The sequence below is a fragment of the Podarcis liolepis genome (assembly GCF_965112155.1).
Source record: "Podarcis liolepis genome assembly, chromosome: 3".
NCBI lineage: Eukaryota > Metazoa > Chordata > Lepidosauria > Squamata > Lacertidae > Podarcis > Podarcis liolepis.
In genome coordinates, this window is record NC_139557.1 from 125,505,320 (window position 1) to 125,527,519 (window position 22,200).

Consider the following 22,200-nt stretch of genomic DNA (forward strand, 5'->3'; position numbering starts at 1 on the left):
TCGGCGGCGCCCGCTCTCCCTCCCTCCGCGAAACTACCATTCCCGGCAGGCACCGCGCGCGCGGAGATATAGAGCGGCCCTCGCGTGGACCGCATGGGGCAATTCCGGGCTCCCTGCGGGGGATCCGATTCCGGGGGGGGGAGTGTGGCCTAATGGTTAGAGTGCCGGACTCGGTCTGGGGGAAATCAGGGTTCGAATCCCCCCCTCGGCCATTATTGTTATTCTCTTATTGATTTAATTTGTATGCCGCCCTTCCCTCGAAGATCCCAGGGCGGCTCACAACAGGCCCGTCCTCGTCTTGTCTCTCAGCCTGAGCTCCCTTTGCAGGGGGGCGAGGCCCTGGGAGAAGAGGGCGGGCTCGAATCCCCGCTCACTGAGAGAGAGACCTGGCCTTTCAAACTGGGCAGGCGAGTTCTCACTTGTTGGTTATCCTGGAATGCATGCTATACCGCGAGGACGGAATAGAAAATTATTAATAATAATAATAATTCTTCACAGGGCCGCTGTAGGGATTAATTGAGGAGAGGGGGAACCGTGTGCACCACCTCCAGCTCCAGGGACATAAAAGGAAGGAATGAATAAATGAATGAAGCTGCCGGGAGAGGAGCCCCTTCCTGCGATTCCCGACCCAGGGGAGGAAAATCGGCCTCCTGCTTACAACCTCCCCCTCCCCGCAAAAAGTCCTTCTTCAAGGCGCGTCCAGGAAGTCTGCCTGGCATTGGACTTCTTTGTTCCTTTGTAGGGCGACGCTGCTTCCCGCCCTGGAAGGAAGGCTGTCTCCGCCTCGCAGCAAGGCCTTCTTGGCGGTGGCGCCTCTCCGCTGCTCGCTCACTTCCTTGTATCTCCCGCACGACCTTCTCGTTCCTCCGGCGCTGACGCAGAGCGATCCCCTGCTCCAAGGCTGGGGGGGGGCGCATCTGGCGACCCTCTGGGGTGTGCGGTGCCAAACCCAGGGATCTCCTTAAACCCTCCTATGTGATCCTTATAATATCTATCTATCTATCTCATGTATAGTTGCTGTTTTTATTATTATTTAAAAGTCCTCGTGGCTTTACTTGTGGAAATGACTTAGAGCGACGCGCAGATACCACAGAAAGACTAAAACCAATTAAAACAAAACCGCATCTAGATAAATAAAAGACAGGTATCGTCATGTATCCACGTATTTGGTATGTATCATGTAGCATAACTTCATTGTACGATCATTTCGGGTTTTTTCTCTGGAAGCGTGCATCATATTTAATTAAATTTCTTATCATAATGTTTCATCTTTGATCAGATGGTTTGTAATTGGATACTTTTTTGGGGGGGAACAAGCCGCCTTTTGCGCCAGGCATCACCCTGGACGGGGGCAGAGACCCCCCCTTTCTCTTTTGGCCATTCCTCTCCCTCCCTTCCTCTTTCGCGAGGGGGCGCGTGCTTCGTGGCCGAAGGAGGCCTTGGCCTCGCCTACCTCGCAAGGCTGTTGTGAAGGCAAAGTGTGCATACAGGTAAGTATATGATGAAATGATTTCTAGTGCCTTTTTCTTGGTCTGCGTTTTGGTTTTACGCGTTGGCGCAGCGGAGGAGGGACATTGCCGGCTGGGAGAAATGGCAGGTTGAGGGTGTGTGGCTGGGAAATCTTGCCCCAGGACAGGCCTGCAAGGTAGTCCGCTGACAGCATTGCAGTTCGGCGGGGGCGTTAGACTCTCCCGCCACAAAGAAAGCCGCCCGAAACACAGCTCCCTTTGCAGCGCATGGGCGTCTCCTTAAAGTGCCCCCCCCCCGGCAAGCGCAGGGGAGAGCTCCTCCTCGTGCGGGCCAGGAATGGGTTAAGTCGCAGGAGCAAGCGAGCAGAAATAAATGGAGAATGCGATGGAGAAAGGGCAACGCTATAGGGACCTGCACATTTTAACGTTGCTGAAATTACCAGATTGTTCAGGGTCCTGAAAAAGAGAGCTCCGAAAGGACCTTTTCAAACTGAGCGAACGGGCGTAAAAAGTCCAAAGCAATGCAGTACAAACAAGTGTAAAGTGATGCATGTCGGAGTAAATTTTTTTTATTAATTAAATGTAATGTGCTTAATTTCACCTATTCAGAGTCTGACCTGGCGGTGGGTGGAGAGGAAGGACACTTGCTTAACAGCTGTGAAAAAGGCCAGCGCCCCGCTCGGAATCACGAGGAAAGGAATTGGAAATCAGATATTGTGCTAACAGTGCCGTTTATACCAGTCTGTGGTGTGGACACATTGGGGTGCTGTGGGCGGTTCTGGTCGCCTCACTTCAAAGAGGATATCGGAGACACGGAAAAGACTCAGCAATCAAAATGTTCCAGGGGGTCACGGAGAGATTTGCCGCGTTTGGGACTTTTTGTTGTTAGTCGTGTCCTCCTCTTCGTGACCCCCTGGACCAGAGCACGCCAGGCCCTCCTGTCTTCCACTGCCTCCCGCAGTTTGGTCAAACTCATCCTGGTAGCTTCGAGAACACTGTCCCACCATCTCGTCCTCTGTCGTCCCCTTCTCCTTGTGACCTCCATCTTCCCCAACATCAGGGTCTTTTCCAGGGAGTCTTCTCTTCTCATGAGGTGGCCAAAGTCTTGGAGCCTCAGCTTCAGGATCTGTCCTTCCAGTGAGCACTCGGGGCTGATTTCCTTCAGAATGGATTGGTTGGATCTTCTTGCAGTCCATGGGACTCTCAAGAGTCTCCTCCAGCACCAGAATTCAAAAGCATCCATTCTTCGGCGATCAGCCTTCTTTATGGTCCAGCTCTCACTTCCATACATCACTACTGGGAAAACCATGGCTTTAACTATATGGACCTTTGTTGGCAAGGTGATGGGACTTTTTAGCCAAAACTTAGTTGGTCTTTAAGGTGCTACTGGAAGGAATTTTTTTTATTTTGACTATGGCAGACCAACACGGCTACCTATCTGTAACTGGGACTTTTTAGCTTAGGGAAAAGCGGTGTCAGAGGCGACATGATAGGAGTTTATTAGATCCTGCAGTGTGAGAAAGAGGAGAGAGCGTGTAGCCAGGATTTTTGTTAGGGGGAGCAGAACCGGTTTGATTGGTCAGTTAGTCAAGTATTTCTATTGTTTTACATGATCTGGGGGGGGGCAGATGCCCCCATGTTGGTGGGTTTGGATCTGGAGAGGAGCCCTCCGAGAGCGGACGTCCGGCCTGGGACTCAAAGACCGGAGACTCGCGACTGGGACGACAGAATCACTCGATAGAGATATCTAGATATAATCGAATTTTATTGTTTTTCAGCATCAATGAAAAACTCCACAGATACATTGGATCCCTGGGTTTTCTTAATAGACGGCGCTTCAGCCAAATAGAAATGGTTACTTCCCATCTGGAAATATTAATACTATCAACTCCGAATAAAAAGGCGGAGCAGCAGCCCGGAGACTTCGGGAAGAATCTGGGCGGCAGGAGAGTCCCCTCGCTTTCGGGGTTCCTGCGCCAGGTGCAGGCTCTTCCCGCTTCCGCGGCCCACGGAGAAGCATCTCTCCCCGTCTCCTCGCATTTTGAAAGCCCTCTTATTTCTTTCCTAAGATTTATATACCGCTTGACTGTTTAAAGAGCAAACCGCAGAGCCTTTTACAAAAACTATAAAACGAAACCAAAATGTTAATAGTGATGCGCATTGTATCAATGTAGCGAAGGGGCTTGAAGGTGAGAAGGTTTGTGTGAGATAAGGGGGGGGGGTCGATTCTGAAGGGCACCAGGGACCAGCTTCCCATCCGTTGCGCCAATTTCCTCACATTCGCAGGGAAACCTCAAGCGCATTATCCGAGGGTCCACAATCGAGACGGGTGGAAAGTGTAACTGGGGGCAGCGCCAAGCAAGCACCGCACGGCCTCTCGGAGTCTCGCTCCCCGGGTGTGGCACCCCAACAAAAAATAATATTGAACACCAACTGGGGTTTTCATTTGCGACAAGGACAGTTTCTCGTGGCAGAGCGGACTCTTGTTTTTAAATCAGGGACATTACGGCTTCAGAAGACAAAGGCAAGGCCAGCCCTCCGCCTCTCTCTGCCCACCGGCGGCGACCCGTCCTTCCTGCCCTGCTCCTCCTCAGGACTGCCAGGTCTCCCCGACGGAGGGGCGGAGAGAGAGACCCCCGCCAGGGCCTTGGCACCGGTTCGCAGCCCCCCAATCTCTTTCTTTTGCGCCCTGCGGGGCGCCGCAGCGACTTTCCGCGCACCGAACTGGAAAGGAGCCTGGGAGTCCGCGGCACCGTCTAGCAGCGCCGGGAACCCGCCTCTCGGGGCTTTTCCCCGCGGCCTTTCTTCTCCAGGAAGGCGTCCAGCCGGCCAACGGCGCCGGTAAAAACGTCCCGCGGCGCCTCCTTTGGGGCAAAACGCACACCGGCCCCATAAAGGAAGGCCGGGAAGGAGGCGCCTCGTTCGCCCCTCCTTGGGCAAAACCCCAGCGCCGGTTCCAATAAAAAATCCAGTCGCCCCCTTAGAAAAGTCCGCCTCCCCGTCCCGTCCCCCGAGCCCCACGGAAAGATGTCGAGAGGCGCCCTCATTTCTGCGGAGCCTCAAGACGGACGGGGAGATTTGGGGGGCAGCCGCAGTGCCCCCCCCCGCTCGGGCTCTGGACTGCAGATTTCCTTTGCCCCATCCCGGTGAGGGGCTTCAGGTGTGCAGGCGTCCAAAGGACGCGCCTCCCCTGCGGTCTCCCATCCCTTCCTCCCTCCGGCTTCCCTGACGCCTCACAGGGAAAAACAAAGAAACGAAATTGGGCCGCGCAGAGGGTTTGGCCCCGGAGAAATGGATTCCGACGGGCGACCGCATTTTTCCAACCTCGGAGCCCCCTCGGGAGGAGAGGGGCGAGGCTGGCAGAGGGCAGAGCCAGCTCCGTTTCCTGGGCGGGAAGAGGCGCGCCGGGGATCGAGCGAAAACGATCCAAGCCGTGCCTGGATCTAGGCAGCCGCCGCCTCCTTGTCAGGTAAGATAGAAGAAAGTGGGGGAGCCTGACGGGCCCCGCCGGTCCACGGGCTGAGACTCTCTGTTGGGGGGGTCACTGTGCGGGGGGGGGCTGCCGGGCCCCGGATTGGGGGACCCAGTTAGGCCCAAATCCGGCTGCCTCTTCCCCCTGCGCTGGAGGGAGCAATCCCGCCTGCCGCACAATGGATCTGCCGCGGGGCTCTCCTGAGATCCCTTCTCCGGCAGAAGATCGCCGATGGTCCCTGCCTGTCCCCTTGGGAGGAGAGACCCTTTCCTTTGGCCCCCCATCATCACCTCCATCACCGTTTCATTGGATTGCCATCAATATCGATCCCGCGAGGCGAAGAAGGCGCTCCGACTCAGCCCCGCGGCGCCTCCCGCGCGCCCGTCCAGGCGGAACCGGCTCGCTCCGCGCGCGGCGTCTCTGGCCGGTCTCTTCCCGCAGCTCCGCCCCGCCGACGGACGGGGGCTGCGGTCCGGCCCCGTTCCTCTTGGCTGGGCTGGGGAGACGTCGCCAGCGAAGCGCCTTTCCTGGCCTCCCAGCCCGGAGCCGAGCTGCGGGCCACCCCCTCGGGCCTGGCGAGCTCTCCCCGGGTTCGACGCCCGGCCACAGCGGAGCGCCGAGCCAGAGGACCGCCCAGGCGCCTTCGCACCTCCGGGGATGCGGGCGAAGCAGCAGGGAGCAGCGTCTCGGGAGGCCCGGCGCCATCGGACATCTCCTGCGCTCGGCGCTGCGCCTGCCTCCTTCCCGGGCGCCACGACGGCGCGGCAGTGAAGAGGCGAGGCAGGGGCGCCTGAAGGCGCATCTTCCCGCGGCCCGCAGGGGGCGGGGCCTGTGGCAAGGGGGCGGGGCCTTCCTCCGCCTGCCCGCCCACCGGGGGTTGCCTCTGCTTGGACCTCTCGACGGCGCCGGCAGCGGCGGCTGCAGCAACAGGACGAGGAGTCTCCGGAGAGCACATGGAGAGTGCCCGGCGCGCCTCTGTCTGAGGCCGAGGCCCAGAGCGCCGCAGCCAGGGGTTTCTCCTTTTCTGGACGCGATGGAGCCCCCCTCGGGGGACGGCAGGGACCCCTCGGAGAGCGCTCGCCTGGTGGGCAGCCGCAGTAGCAGCAGCTCCAGCAGCGTCCGCCTCAAGAGGTAAGGGGGTCCCCCGCCTCCCCACGCGCAGAAGCCCCTTCCTCTCCTCCACCGGAATCCTCCGGAGACGCCGCCAGGTGCCCCCCTGACCCACTCGAAGACCCCTCTGAGATGCCCCCTGGCTGCCTTTTTCCGCACAAGCGGCCTGAGGTTTTTAATCTTCCACGCTCCTGCCGAGCGCACTCCCCGGACAGCCAGGGACCCCCGCCGCCTCTTGCCCCCTCCCTGCCCAGTCCCCGGGGCCCCACCCGGCAGGTTCCCCGCCTTGCCTCCCCCCAGCACCCCCCCCCGCTCGGGAATCCCCGCATTTTCTGGGGAACTTCCTGTGTTCGTTGCGAGGGGGTCGGCCAGAGGGGGTCCCCTTGTGCCGCTCCTCCACCTCCTCCTTCCGGGGCATCCTTGGATTCCTGCCCCCCCCCCCACGGCTCATGGGGAATTTCACGGCAGTGGGACGTGAGCGGCGGGAGGGGGAGGCGCAAAAGGGGGGGAAGCGGGAATCGTGGAGGTGGGGGGGGTCTCCTTCCCAGTTCCTTGCGGGGCATCTTTCGCTTCTGCCTTCGCTCTGCTGCCGGTGTCGAGCGTTTCAGTTCTTACTGGGGGGGGGGAGAGGCGGGGGTCCCTCTCGCCCCTGGCCGGAGGTGGGCGCTCCCTGCTCCCAGAGAGCCCCCAGGAGCCTTTCCTTGCGGCGTCTGCATTGACACCCCTCCCTCATCCGTCACGTCTGGGCTGCTGCACCAAAGGCAGGGAGTCTCTCAATAGAATTAGCAGCCGGAGAACCCCTCTCTGCCCCCCCCCAAGACCCACGTCGGGGTCGCCTTGCCTGCGCAACATGTTGGAAACCTCGCAGCTCCAGGGCCCGCTCAGGGGGCAACCAGTCAGCCAAGCCTCACTGCCCGAGGGGGAGAAACGGGCTCTCCAAGCATCGCTGAGGAGGCCCGTCGGCCTTTCGCCTGTCCGGGAGGGCGCCTCATGGACGGGCCGGCGGTCAGCCGCTAGTGATGGCGTTGCATCTTGGGGGGAGCAGGGCAGCTGTGGCTGGAAAGAGCCCCCCGAGGAGGGGGTGGGGGTGCCTGGCCCTCGCTGCCAGCCCACGAGGCGCTTCCTGTGCCGTCGAGCTTGCCTCCTTGGCACGCGCCAGCTTGTTTTCTGTGCCCCCATCTGCCTCCAGAAGGCTCTGCCGGGTGCCAGGGAGGGACAGCTGAGCGGTGGGCTGGCGAAATCTGCGCTGGGGGAGCGTGGCTGCCTCGTTTTCCGGGGCTTGCATTTGAGGAGATGGGGGGGGCGCACACATGGAGGGCAGGCTCCCCATCCCTGTGCAGACAGCCCCTAACCCAGCTTCCCCCCGCCCTCCAGAGCAGCCTGGAAAAGGAAAGGCGCCTTGAAGGTCACCGAGGTCAACGGCAAGGACAGTGCCTGGAGGCTGAGATGCTGCCTGGGGGGAGGGGGGGAGGCCGCCTCCCCTGGAATCCAGCCCAGCCTGTCTGGAGCCCTGGAAGCGTTGCGGCAACGGGGGAGCAACCCCTGACGAATGCCTGCCTGTCACGGTTTCAGCCAAGACGCTCGGAGCTGCTATTTTGTGTGGGAATGTTGACATTCTGCCCTGCGAGGTTGGCTGCCTGTGGGAAGGGCTGGGGCGCAGGACTCGCCTTGCACTGGGGCTGCCATGGGGAGGAACAGTTCGAGAGGGGAACTGCCCTGCTTCCAAGACTGCCTTTGAACTTGTGCTAGACCGCGACTCCTCAGGTCTCCGGCCTCATGTTCTCCTTCTCCATCCTGAGAGGAAACCTCTAGGATGGATCTCTCAGCCTCTGAGATGCAAGAGGGAGCCGGCCTCCTTGCTTCTCCTTAGTTAAAATGAGAGTTTTTCCTGACAAGTTAGCATTTCCCACCATAAATCGAGAGTTCTTGTATCCCTAAACTCATTTCCTCAGTGTGAGTAAATCCAGGGGAAAATGTGAAATATCCTCCAACGGGGAAACTGAGTAAGAGGGAGTCGTGGGGGGTGGGGAGACATAGCTGAACAGGACGGAGGCGGATGGGGTACAAGCAAAACCTTTCTACCTTCTCTCCTCTCCCTCCCTGATCTCTCTGGGTATTCCCAGCCTCTGTCTTTTGTGGGCGGATAGGGCCAATACTTGGAGTGCGCAGGGGATGAATTCTATTGTTAAAGATGAAATGACCACACAAAGAGAAGAACAAGCCCTGCTGAGGCCGAGTCAGCAGGGCTTCCGCAAGGACGAGCCCGATCTCACCAACCTATTGGTTGAGAGTGACAAGAAGCTGATAGAGGTGATCCAGTTGACAAAGTGCACGTGGGATCTCAGCACTATACCTGGCCCGTGACTCGTGAGTAAGCTCAACAGTCAGGGAGTAAGAGGATATTCCTCGTGTAGATCAGAAATGGATTCAATAGCAGGAAGCAGAGAGCAGGAACAATGAAGGGATGGAGAAAGTGGAGTCGTCCCACCCACCTCCGGATCCTCTTGGGACCTCTGCATGTTCCCTTCGCTGAGGATACCAAATTACCAAAACCAAAAGAGATTGTGAAGAGCTCTAAAAGGATTTCTCCCAACAAAGCGAGTGGGCGTTAAAATGTCAAATGCATTTCAGTGGAAACAAGTGTAAAATGATGTATGTCAGGACAAAATAAATGATGATGATTTCACACACACTGGTGAGGAGATTTTGGGGTCCTAGGAGAGCTCCCATGGACTGCAAGAAGATCAAACCTCTCCATTCTGGAGGAAAACAGCCCTGAGTGCTCACTGGAAGGACAGATCCTGAAGCTGAGGCTCCAAGACTTTGGCCACCTCGTGAGAAGAGAAGACTCCCTGGAAAAGACCCTGATGCTGGGAAAGATGGAGGGCACAAGGAGAAGGGGAAACAGAGGACGAGATGGTGGGACAGTGTTCTCGAAGCTACCAGCATGAGTTAGACCCAACTGCGGGAGGCAGTGGAAGACAGGAGGGCCTGGCGTGCTCTGGTCCAGGGGGTCACGAAGAGGCGGACACGACTCAACGACGAAACAACAATGCAGAGAGCTCAGTGAAGATGCCAGTCCAAGGTGCTGAAAAAGGCAAGTGGGAAGACTGGGGTCCTGCTCTGGCTGCCTCCCCTCAAAAGGGACATTGCAGAGCTGGAGAAGGTTCAGAAGAGGGCAGCCCCAGTTATCCAGGATCTGGAGCGAGGAGAAGTTGCCGGGTTAGACTTGGAGGCAGCGGGGCTTCTGAATACCCGCTGCAGGACAGGAGAGCGCTGCTTTGGGGCCCGGCCGGGGCCCGCTTGCGGGTTTCCCATCCTCCCTTTCTTACCTGGGGAGCCACTGTGAGAAGAGGTTCATGGGCCGTTGGTCTGATCCAGGCTCTTATTATGTCTCTCTCCCCCCCCCCCAATTTCTGGCCTTCGGAGGTCGTGCTTCCGCGTGCCCTAGGCTTCCTTTGGTCTGCCTGCGCCTCCTCCGCTTTTCCTGGCTGGGGGCACCCCCAACTTCGAGTGGGATGGGGGGCACCGCTCTCTCGCTCCCCATCGCTTTTTCCTCTCGAGGCCTCGACGGGATCCCCGCCCTTTTCCCTCCCTGTTCCCCCCGCAGCCTCGAGGGCTCCGCCACGGACTCTTTGCTCCAGCGCGGCTTCCTCCCTCCAAGTCCGGCTGCGACGTCCTGGGGGTTGCCCCGGAAGAGCAGCGGGGCGGCCCCGCCAATGGCTCCAGCCCCGGCTCTGGAGCTCCTGTCTCAGCCCAGGGTCCCGTCGGGCCGGTCTGAATTCAGCAAGGGGGCGTCTGAGCCGCAAAAAGGAAAACACGCGCGTTCACACAAACTCGAAACACGGACACGCATGTTCTTGATGGGGGTCTCTTGCTCCAGCTTGTCTCTTGCTCCAGACGAGAAGGAAAAGGCCCCTCCCCAATGTCTGGACTGCAGGAGCTACGCTCCCTGGATCGGGGCCCTGCTCAGACGAGGCGCAGCGCCCCTCGACGGCTCCTTTCTCTCTCTCTCCCGCCTGCGGGAGCCAGTCTTTGCGGGGGGAGGCGGGAGAAGGAGAAAGGATTTTGCGGGGGCAAGTGATGGAGAGAAGAGCAGCAGCAGCCGTCCGTGGGTGGGAGGGGGCGGAGGGGACCACGTGATACTGCTCTGCAGGGGGGGGGGAGCCGCTTGGGAGGCTCCCAGGCGTGAGATAATCGAGGAGAGAAAGGCCTGCAAACTCGGGGGGGGGGGGACGGACGGACACGAATGGAGGATAATTCTTCCTGAGTTTTTCATGGCAGCCATTCCATATCCACCAACATAGGGACTAATAATAATAATAATAATAATAATAATAATAATCGCTGCCCATCTGACTGGCTTGCCCCAGCCATTCTGGGTGGATTCCAACATATGTAAAAACATAGTAAAACATAATTAACCATTTTTTAAAAAACAACTTTATAGTTACTTCTCTCCTTGGCTTTCGGGCAGCAGAACTCCATATCCTCCACATTTCTCTGATGAAAATAGGGATGTCCTAAGGGAAAGTAAGACATTCCAGAATCAAATCAGAAACCGGGGCAGCTTGTGTAAATCTAGGACTGTTCCTGGGAAATCGGGACGAGCAAAGGGAACTCCTTTGGTGCAGCAGACAGAAAGTCATCAGGTGCAGTGGGAGAAATGGACGCTGTACCAGTCACGTTTGTGTCTGGCGTGCGCCCCCACCCACTGAACTGAACGCCCTCGGCCTGAACCCCACTGGGGGACCCTTGAGATATTTCAAAGGACGACTCAAGTGCAGGTTTCCAGGCCATCCAGAAGAGGGGGAGATTCTCGGCCGGCCGGCCATGGCTTCTCTACACTGAGACCTCTTGCTAACAGATCAGCACTTCTGACCTTCCTCTTTTTAGTCTCCTTATTTGGAGAAAAGCAGGTTTTCATAAGAATATGGCCCAGCCGATCCTCTCCCATTCCAGGATTCAGCCTCTGGCTTTCTGGGCTGCCTCCTTCCTGCCAGCCCAGCACCCGCGAGCTCGGCTCCTGGGCCCAGCTGCCTCCCCGAATGGGTCCTTCTGGCAGCAAGGCAGCCACCGTGGCCAACCTGTCCAGGGGCATCATCACAGTTCTCCGGTTCCTGCCAGGCGGAAGATGATTAAATCTCCCCGCAGCCCCAGGAGACGAGCCCCAGTCACGGAGCCGGCTTGGCTATTCATTCCCTCCCCAGCGAGGCTCTTGGGAGCACTTGACAGGCATCTGTCTGACCAGGCCAGGCGCTGACAAAAGACCTCGCCTTGCTCCAAGGGGGTGTGGGGGGCATGACAGGGGCGGCCAAACCCAGAAGAGGAGCATTCTTCTGCAAGAAAGCGCCCTTCATTCAGGGCTTGGTATTGACCTGTGTGGCTTCCCTGTGCAGCCTGGAATGCGCCCACTGCCCAGGATCCCCTGGGTGGATTAAAACAGAGACCTTGACAGATCAAGATGCATTTGCTCCCTTAGGCAAGCCAGGAGACCAGCATTGGCATCTGGGTGTCTTTTTAACATCCCTTTCCTAGTGACTCTGCATTGCAATGTAGGAATCACAGCTAGAGAGTCTCAGGCAGATGGCCCTTCAAGGAAGGAGAGTCCGCCACTTACTGATATCATTGTTGTTGTTGTTTAGCCATTTAGTCGTGTCCGCCTCTTGGTGACCCCCTGGACCAGAGCACGCCAGGCCCTCCTGTCTTCCACTGCCTCCCGTAGTTTGGTCGAACTCATGCTGGTAGCTTCGAGAACACTGTCCCACCATCTCGTCCTCTGTCATCCCCTTCTCCTTGTGCCCTCCATCTTTCCCAACATCAGGGTCTTTTCCAGGGAGTCTTCTCTTCTCACGAGGTGGCCAAAGTCTTGGAGCCTCAGCTTCAGGATCTGTCCTTCCAGTGAGCACTCAGGGCTGATTTCCTTCAGAATGGAGAGGTTGGATCTTCTTGCAGTCCATGGGACTCTCAAGAGTCTCCTCCAGCACCAGAATTCAAAAGCATCCATTCTTCGGCGATCAGCCTTCTTGATGGTCCAGCTCTCACTTCCATACATCACGACTGGGAAAACTAGGGCTTTATCATAGGATATCATAGGATCATAGAATTGTATAGTTTGACAGGTCATCTAGTCCAATCAGCTGCAATGCAAGAATCACAGCAAAAGACTCCCTGACCGGCAGCCAAGAAGGGAGAGTCCACCGCCTTCCAAGCCCTCGTCAAACAGCTCTGACCGTTAGAAAGTTCTTCCTACCGTTCAGTCGGAAATGGCTTTCTTGAAATTGGACTCCCTTGACATGGGTTGTCCCTTCCAGAGCAGGAGAAAACAAACTCGCTCCATCTTTAGATATCTGAAGATGGCTCAGGTCACCTCCTAGCCTCCTCTTTCCCCGGCTAAACATTCCCAACTCTACACTGCTATTAATTTTTATCCTGAATCTGCAAAATTACTTCTAAATCCTTCGCTTTAGTTTGTGGGTAGACACCCAATCTGTGATTTGTTCTGGTTCGTGTCGGGTGTTTGTTCCCGTTGGTTTCATATTTTATTGGGTTGCATGCTTTACATAAAAATTAAAGATGTTAAATGGGGGGGGGAGTGACTCCACAAGGCAGCCGTGGGTGGCGTGAGGAAGGAGGGGGCTAATTCTCTGCGTGTGTATTCTGTGGGGGTTGAGCAGGACTGAGGGGCTGCCCCTCCCTCATGTTCCGGCCTTCTCCCAGTCTGTTTGCAGGCCCCAAGGATGCCTTCCCCAGCCTCCCCCTGGAGAACGGGCATGCGGAAGTGCCCGGGGGCCTGGAGATGGAGCGCCGCCTGGCCCCCCACTGCCACCAGGGGCCCTGCTCCCCCAGCCAGAGCCAGCTGAAGCTCCAGGCTCAGAGGAAGCTCACCATCGCCTGCGGGGTCTGCTTCCTCTTCATGATCGGAGAGGTCATAGGTCAGTGGGGCTGGGAAGCGGTTCTGGGAGGGAGGTTCATGGATCACCAAGCCAGTGGCAGGCACCTCCATGGACCCGAGAGAGGCTCAGAGCCACAGAAAAGCTCTCTGGGGTGCCACGGGGGTTCTCTTCTTTCTTCAAGGAACAAGGACGACACACCTGTTGAGTGGGAGCGCAGATGGCCACCTGCTTCTCTCCTTCCAGGTGGAGGGGGTCATCTGAGAGACAAAGGACCAGGCACCCAGGGAGCTCCCTCTGGGATATTATTGCAGTCAAGCCAACAAGTCATGTTTCGTCAGATGGGCACGTGAAGGGGCTGAGGCTCACAGAGCTTTTTCCCGTAAAATTTGCTAGAGAGAACTCTGTGAGATCACTTCCCTTGTTGTCTTGGCATGCTTCTTTCCTGCCTGGGAAGCCCTCTCTTTCTTCAAGCTGACCACACACACACACACACACACACACACACCATTTTTGAATTTACATTTTATACTTTTGTAACTTAGATAGTAGTTATAAACCTGCCTTCATTTTGCTACTGTAATGGCTGCCTCAAGACTTAGATTATGTAAGTAAATACTACTTTTACTTCTTCACAAAACAATGTTGGTGTGATTGTTGTTTTTCAGGGGGTAAGACCAGGAAAATCGAGCCTGTCTTAAAGCATCCTGGATTATTGTTTCTAGAAATCATACCTGCCTTAGCTTCCATGTTTAAAGCTGCAAAGGGTGGTACTCTGCTGATCTCGCTCATGTGAGCAAAGAAGAAAAATAACTAAATATATATATACACCCTCTCCTGGTGCCTGAATCCACTTTGTGGCTGAGAGAGGATGCTTCAATTTCCATTTGATTCACATTTATGTTATCTGTTTTGCAGTTCTTTGCTGACTTTCCGGGGTCTCTTTCAAGGTGTTCATTAAGACAATGAGCAGGAATCAGTTGACAGCAAAGCGCTTGACATGGCAAAAACACCCTCAAAGGGCAGAGAAGATAAATCACGGCAGCAGCACTAGACTCAGCTCATCCTTACAAAGACCCAGGAAGTCTGCCTGAGAGGGGCTGAGAGGGTATCCTGGTTAGAGTCAGGGCCTCCCCCCCCCACAGTCCTTCACCCCTCCTTCCACAACACAGCTCTGCTTGCCTTTCAGGTGGGTACTTGGCTCACAGCCTGGCCATCATGACAGACGCAGCCCACCTGCTGACAGACATGGGCAGCATGGGCGTCAGCCTCTTCTCCCTCTGGGTCTCCACGCGCCCGGCCACCAAGATCATGAGCTTCGGCTGGCACCGCTCAGGTACCTCCAGATCCTCCACCCAGTTCCAACCTCGCCAGGGGCATGAGGGGGCTCTCCCAAGGGGCAGCCGAGGGTCACTGCTGCTGCTTCTGCCTTACCCGCTTCTCCCACTGTCCCTTCGCCACCACAGTCTTCAGCCCAAGAGGCCACCTGGTGGCTCGCAGCAATTGCACTGTGTCCCAGAAAAAGCAGGAAAGCCTTCATCAGGCAGTGCGGAAAGGAAGCCTTTGGAGGGCCTGCCAAGCCAACTGGCCTCTGGGTGCCCCATTTGGGGCGCGGCGGCAGCAGCAGCAGCAGCGAGATGCTTCTGCCATTACAGTTCAAAGGCTGGTGGGGGGGTGACTCCCTCCCTCCCTCCTTCCCTTCTTGCTTCCCTCTGAAGTGGTGAGAGAATAGAGCCAGGCAGCCAAGGAGCCAGAGAGGCTCACAAATTGTTCTCTGAAAAAGGCAGAAGGCAAATGGGTGGAGGGAAGACTGATGGAGGATGAAAGAGAAGAAGAAATGGATTCAATTGGCCTCTTCAGCACTTGAAAGAGATCAAAGGGCTTTTTTGATGCCTTCCCCACAAAGTGAAAGACCCCCAGACTCTCCAAGGGGCCTTCCCTGCTCCCAGTGCTTGATTTGGCTGCCCCATAGCCTTTCTGCGCCTCTTCTCTGATCCTGCTGGGGGGTCCATTTCCCCTTCTGCCCCCCACCCATCTTCTTCCTCCCTGCTGCCCATTTTGTGGGGAGCTGAAAGAACTCCCTGCAGGAGTCAATCATGTCCTATTCTGGCTGCAGGGCACCATCCAGGCATTGCCAAACTACAAATCCCACCCACCTCTGGCTACCAGCCCTGCTTGCTGGGGCTGATGGGAGTTGTAGTTCAGGAACACCTGTCGGGCCAAACATTCCCCACCCTGCTCTTTATTCGACAGAGCTTGGAGCGGTGCTTCAGCTTCCCGCCAGCCTCGTGAGGCAGGCTAGGGTGAGAATGGGAGGTGGGCTAAGTCATGAACCTGGCAGCAGCAGGTCTTCCTGGCCCAATGCCAGCCTTCTTGTCCTCTCGGGACAGGGCAAAGGACTCCTCTGGGAACTGGCCTTGGGGACAAGCAGGCAGGTCTGAGAGACCCAGGAACATCTCCCAACCTGCGATCCGGGTTCGGGTTCCAGGCAGCCTCAGGGAAAAGGCCCAGAGCTGGCCTTGGTGCTCCCCAACTTGGAGGGAGGGCACAGGGCTACTTTGGCAAGGCACCCCTGACTGGCATCTCCCTCTCTCCCCCCAACTCCCCCCCCCAGAGACACTGGGTGCCTTGGCCTCGGTCCTCTCCATCTGGATCGTCACAGGAGTGCTGGTCTACCTGGCCTCGGCCCGCATCATCAGCAACGACTACGAGATCGAAGCCTCTGCCATGCTGGGCACCTCGGCCTGCGCTGTGGGCGTGAACATCATGTGAGGCCTGGCGCGGGGCATTGAGGGAGGCGGAGGGCGGATTCTCAGGCACAACACACTCCCATTGTCAGGGGCTGCCTCTGGTCAGTTCATTTAATTACAGCCCAACCCCACACCACGCAGGAATCACAGCTAAGGAATCCCTGCCAGGTAGCCAGCCAACCGCTGCTCACAAACCTCCATAGTATTACAGAATGGGAGAGTTGGAAGGGACCCCAGGGGTCATCTAGTCCAGCCCCCTGCAATGCAGGACTCTCCGCTAAAGCATCCCTGACAGATGGCCTCCAACCTCTGCTTAGAAACCTCCAAGGAAGGAGAGTCCGCCATCTCCTGAGGGAGACCATTCCACTATTGAACAGCTCTTACTGTCCGAAAGTTCTTCCTAATGTTTAGTCGGAATCTCCTTTCTTGTCACTTGAAGCCATGGGTTCGAGTCCTCCCCTCTGGCGCAGGGGAAACACGCTCGCTCCGTTGTCCACACGGCAGCCCTTAAGATCTTTGTAGAAGGCAGGATTCTGCCCCCAAGCAGGGCCCAAGAGCTGTGGTGGGCAAGAGGCTGCTGAGGTGGATGAAAATAGGGCGCCCCATTCCATAATGATCATTTTAGTCTTTGTACGCCACACATCTTACTGGGTTGCCCCAGCCACTCTGGGCAGCTTCCAACATATATAAAATCATAATAGAACATTAACCATTAAAAAGACCCTTCCCTGTACAGGATTGCCTTCAGACGGCTTGGGGGTCAGATAACTCCATAATGGAATGGAAATAGGGATCCTAAGGAAAAGTGAGCCATTCCAGGATCAAATCAGAAACCAGGACGGCTTCTCTAAATCAGGGATGTCCCTGAAAAACACTTGAAGGGTCTGGGGGGGACCCCAATGGCTGCCTTGCCCTGGGAGGGGAAGGGTGTGTCCCCACCCCCAAAGCCTTGGCTCATAGCTCTTGCCACCCCTCTCTGCAGCATGGCCTACCTTCTGCACCAGTCGGGCTCCCCCCACAGCCACGGGGTGAGCACGGGGGGCTACGAGCGGATTGGGGAGAGCCCCTGCGGTGCGCCTGCGGTGCCCACCCACAGCAACACCAGCGTCCGGGCCGCCTTTGTGCACGTGGTGGGGGATCTGCTCCAGAGCATCGGGGTCTTTGTGGCTGCAACCGTCATCTACTTCAAGGTAGGGGGACCAGGCCTCCTGCTCTGGATAGGGACCCAGAGCCTCCCTCCTTGAAGCACTGTCTTGTTCCCATGGAATCATAGAATGGTAGAGCAGGAAGGGACCTCCGAGGGTCATCTAGTCCAACCCTGAAGAGATTTTCCTTTTTTTGCATTGACCAGCACCCCTTGCAATTAAGAGGGACAGTGCATCAAATACAAACGATGCAGAAGATCAGTTTAAATTGCCAAATTAAAAAAGCAGCACAAATTAAGAATCAGAGCACCATGGGGGTTCTTATTTAGACATTTCCTGGTCCTGCCAAATGGTGGTGGAGCCAACCCTTAACGTTCACCCTGCCAACTCCCCTGCCTGTCTGCAGCCCAAGAGGGCCTCTTCCCCTGAATGTCCAGGCAAACTGGCTTCCCTGCAGCTTCCGCTCGCTGGGTCCAGTTCCCCCTGCTGGAACCACAGAGAGCAAGGCAGATGCATCTCTGACGCCAGAGATCTTGGAAGGCTAGTCCCCCTCCCCTTATTAGACTTAATTAATTAACAAAATATACATACCAAAGCAACTATCGGGTTGGATCCAAAGTAGCGCTGAGGAGCGTGTCACATCCGTGCAAGGATTTCTGCCTGGGGAATGGGGCTGCCCCCTAAATCTGTCCTGGGGGTCCTCTGTGTCAGTGCAGGGATCTTGTCTGTGTCTATCCCTGCCTCTCCTCCTCCTCTGCTTTGCAGCCCCAGTACAAGATTGCAGACCCCATCAGCACTTTCCTCTTCTCGGTCTTTGTGGTGGGCTCCACTGTGACCATCCTCCGTGATGTCTTTCGGGTGCTCATGGAAGGTGAGTTCCAACCCCGACCCTCTCGGGTCAAAGGAGGCCACCTCGTTAGCCGGCTAAGGGAAGTCTGAGGAATAAAATCCTGGTGCAATTCCAGCCGGAGCTCCTTGTCCCTTTCCTGCCCCAGGCCTGGGGATGCTCAGGGCACTGGTTGCAACGCCAACATCAAAGGGTGCCCAAGACAACCCAAAAGCCATCAGGGAAGCAGGAGGAGCAGGAAGGGGCAGGAAAAGGCAGAGGGGAAGAGGCAGGGGCCACGTCCCTCGGCAAGGGACTGGCACAGCCTTGGCACGAGGCACCTTTAGACTCCAGACATAAAGACAAATCGCCCAGGGAGCATCCGTCTCCAAGATTCTGCAACAGGAGACTCACACAGCCAAGGCTGGCACTGGGGCGGCTCACCTGACCCTCTGGGTATGGCTGAACTCCAACTTCCATCAGCCCATCAGGGATGATGGGAGTTGTATTCCAGCAATCTCCAGAGGGCACTGCTTGCCAAGCCAAGTCATCCTGCTGCTGATCTGCCATGGATGCAGGGCTGCATCTTCCAAGATGTCCCTCCAAGAAGGCCTTGCGGCACATCCTCCACTCCAAACAGGCGTACTCCTGGTCAGGGTTCCTGATGGACAGCCTTGCTCAGGGGCGGATCTGCTGTGAAACTAAGGAGCTTCAGGGCCCCTCGTCCCAGAGGAGCCCCAGAAGTGGCTTGAGTCCACATGGCTTAAAAACCTTGGGTCTTGTAGACACAATTGGATTCACCTAATTTGATTACTTTTTGTTGCATGCATTTCAACAAGTCCAAAGAGTCAGTAGCACCGATCTTTCAAAGGTGGGGTGATCAGTTGTGGAACAGACCCACTGAAGAGGATAGGGGCTACCCAGACCTTGTTGCTGGTTGCAAAGGGGTCCCCAGGACAGTTTCATCTTCAGGGCCCCCCAAAATGTTGGTCCACCACTGGTCTGGAGCCTGCAACTGGCAGCCCAGCTTACCTCTCCTGGCACCCGCTGTAGCGTTCCCAAAGCAAGGAAGGATTGGACTCTGATTAATAGAATACACACAAGGCTTGACCAGCAAGACTCTGGGAGGGATGCGCATAATAATTCCTCTCCACCCCTTGGCCCGGGTCATTTTATTCACAAAAGAACTTTTTACACAGTGTTCGTAAGAACCAATCAGATTTCCTCTGAGCATTTCAAAAAACCCAACGTGCGGACAAAGTTAAAGTTAAAACTACAAAGAGCTAATGTGAGCATGCATACGTAGTTCAGAGTAAAGAAAATAGGAAACAAGGAGGAATGTTTTTAGGAAACCCTGGAGGTCATAAACAGGAGTGGAAGGATGGCAGTATTTACCACCTCCTTGTGAACTCTCTTCCTGGCCCTTAAGATCTACCTAAAGATTCACAAACTATGTCGGAGTAACCTACTATCCTTATGTACTGAGGATGCCTGATGCAGCAACTGGCCTGTGTCCTAGAATGCTTATATGTGCCTGTCAGGCGTAGAGAAAGCAAATGGCAAAGGTGCAGAGGCTTGTGGGATTCGATCAGAAACTATTGACAATGAATCCAACCCAGTCAACGCAACGCTTTCATCGCGGACACAATGGCTTGCTCCATTTTTCACAATTCCTCATAGCAATCCCACCTGACCCCCACACTCTGGATATTTGCACCCCTACACCCGCCTTGTCTGCCAGTGGCCGCATGGCATAGCATGGGTTGCCAGGGCCCAGGGTTTTGCGTTGTCTAGAGAGCTCACTTCCTGGTTCGCATGGAGAAGCCGTCTTCATCTGAGTCCACTTGTGGAAGCCCATGGCTGTTTTAAGGCTGCACTGGGTGTTGAAATTTTTCACTCCCTAACCATTTTTTGCCCGGGGCAACTGCCCTGGTGGCCCCCCACCCCACTACACTACTGAGTGACCATCTCCAGCAGGAGGTGCCCCTCCCTTGCTCTGCTCCAAGGTATGCCAGTCAGGAAAGGAGATGGCACCACATCTGCTCCTCCGAGGGTGGGAGCTGGGGGCTTGGAGGGACCCCAGGCAAGTCTGTTACCCCCCTGCCTCCCTCTCTTCCAGGATCTCCGCGGGGTGTGGAGTTCAAAGCCGTGAAGGAAGTGCTGCTGTCCGTCAAGGGCGTGAAGGGGGCTCACAGCCTCCACCTCTGGGCCTTGACCCTCAGCCATCACGTGGTGGCTGTGCACCTGGCAATTGGTGAGCAACCCCCACCCCACCCTGGCTCTGAGTGCCCGGGACCCCCTGAGAGGGCAAAAGCCCCAGGCGATGGGGGAGGGGACTGCATTTCAGGATGCTACCCTGAGTTTAAAATGCCTCAAGAGCAAAACACATCTATCCAGGACAAAAATCAGTTGGTATAGCTGGGAATGTTATCTATTCACTTAAAGGCATTTCATAAGCCACTTGATATTTTAAAAACTCAAAGTGGTGCACCACTTAAAAAAGTTTCATTAAAAGAAAAATGCATCACGGAACCAGTAAAACAGCAGCATAAAATCAGGAATCTGGGGAACTGACATAAACAAATAACAGGGCCCAATCTTATGGATCAGGAAAAGCCTAGGGGGTGGGGAGGATGTCTTTAGAAGATCTCTACAGCAAAGGGCATCCCATAATACAGGGGCAATGGTGGAAAATGCCTGTTTTCAGGTCACCCCCCTATGATGTTCTGTACAATTTCCCCCAGGGGATGGAAGTGAGCTTAGCAGGTCTCTAAGGGGGCAGCTGGCCTTTGGGGAGACAAGAGTTGCTTTAAAAGTGAGCAATACTCGCCCCCCCGGCTCCTGCCCCTCCCTGTAGAGAGGATCAGACCCATCCAAGGAGGAGAGGGCTAGCAATGGCTGCAGCCACAATGGCTATGCTGTCTCCGCAGTTGGACGCAGGCTGGAAACTGTAGGAGTTGCTCTTGCGCTCAGATCCTGTTTGCTGGTTTCCCCTGATGGCCATCTGGTTGGTCACTGTGGGAACAGGAGGCTGGCCACTGGCCTGATCCAGGAAGCTCTTCTTTCGTTCTCATGGAGCCTCCAGGTGCAGAGGCAGTCTATCTCGACTCCCAGGTTCAGAGGCATTTGGCTGGTTCAAAGAGGATGCTGGGCTAGATGATCCTGCAAACTCTTCTGTGGCCAAGCTACCCAGCACTGCTTCTGGGTCTCAGAGAAGAGTCCCTTCCCTGCCGCTCTTGCTGTGGACCTGGGACTTCCTGCCTCTCCTTGGGTGTGCAGCCTTTGCCCAGCTGACCCCTTTCTGGGTCTCTCCCCCTTGCAGACTCTGGTGCCGACATGGAGGCGGTGCTGCAAGAGGCCACCGCCGTCCTGCAGAGCAAGTTTGGCTTCGTCTCCTGCACCATCCAGGTGGAGCGCTACCTGGACGACATGGCCAGCTGCCGCCAGTGCCAGGACCCGCAGGACTGAGCCCAGCGCTGCCCCCTTGGTGCCCTCCAACTGCCAACCTCAGCCGGGAGGCGCTGGGAATCCCGGGGCCAGCAGGGGTGGCGGGGGTGTGTGCGTCTCTTCTGCCCACCTCCACCGCCAGGGCCGCCTCAGCTGCCCAGCCAGAGGAGGAGGCTGAGCCCCTGGCCCTGCGCTTCCTGTTCTTCTTCGTGTCACATTCCAGGCAGGCACGGGGGCCCCTCTGCTACTGCCCACCCCATTGCCTGCCTCAGTGTCTTTGGTGTGCAATGCAACCCAGCCCCCCAGGCGAGGCCTGCCATTTGTCGGTGTTTGCACGAGTGTGTTCCCTTTCCAGCAAGCTCCCTGCCCTGGAGTCGAGTCTGCAAGGCAGCCTATGAGTTTAAACAGCTGTACAGAATTGGGAGGGTTCCCCCCCCCAGGGTCATCCAGTCCAACCCCCTGCAGTGCAGGAATCCCAACTGAAGCAGCCATGACAGACGAGGCCAGAGCCTTCCCCGGCTTGGCCGAAAGCAAAGTGGTCTGGCCAGGAGGTCAAAAAGGACGCCATGGCAGGGAAGCAAACTCCTTGCTCATCAGTGGGGACCAAGCCCTGGAGGGGGGAGCCCTGGGGGGCAGAAACCAGTTCCCCAGCCCTCCTGATCAGGAATGCCTCCACTGCGAGGGGCCCACATGGAGAGGTCAGCCCCCCAGCCCCAGTGACAACTAGGAAGCGCTGCTGCTGGGAGATCCCCCCCATGGAGGGGGCCAGCCCCGCCCTCCCCACACTCACGTGTCCTTGTGTCTGTGACCTTGTGGAGTTCACGTCTGTGTGTGTGTGTTTCGACTGTGTCGAGTGTCCAAGTGTTGTCTTAACTGAGTGCCCAGAGATTCCAATAAAGTGAGCTGCCTCAGCCCAACCTGCCAGTCTGCCTGCCAGTCCTTGGGGCAGAGGAGGAAGGGGGTGGGGGTGGGAGCTGTGCCTGCAACCCCTACATCCAGTCGGAAGGGATCCCCAAGTGTCCTCTAGCCCAGCCCCCTGCAGCGCAGGAATGCCAGCTCAGGAACCCCGATACCCCTTGCCTAAAAAT

The 22,200-nt window shown here is 56.5% G+C and overlaps 1 protein-coding gene and 1 long non-coding RNA gene across 2 annotated transcripts; both read left to right on the plus strand.

The window, feature by feature from the left end:
* Positions 1-1,211: 1,211 nt before the first annotated feature.
* LOC310703056 lies at positions 1,212-3,617 on the plus strand. The gene is made up of 2 exons (XR_014523927.1): positions 1,212-2,357; positions 2,933-3,617. It is a non-coding gene; the product is annotated as an uncharacterized lncRNA (long non-coding RNA).
* Positions 3,618-3,630: 13 nt separating this feature from the next.
* Positions 3,631-22,029, plus strand: SLC30A3 (solute carrier family 30 member 3). The gene is made up of 8 exons (XM_083495014.1): positions 3,631-6,072; positions 12,772-12,986; positions 14,134-14,280; positions 15,559-15,712; positions 16,677-16,884; positions 17,605-17,710; positions 19,785-19,919; positions 20,988-22,029. Exons 1-8 carry the CDS (start codon positions 5,120-5,122, stop codon positions 21,131-21,133), a joined length of 2,064 nt encoding a protein of 687 aa, XP_083351140.1. The 5' UTR covers positions 3,631-5,119; the 3' UTR covers positions 21,134-22,029.
* Positions 22,030-22,200: the final 171 nt, after the last annotated feature.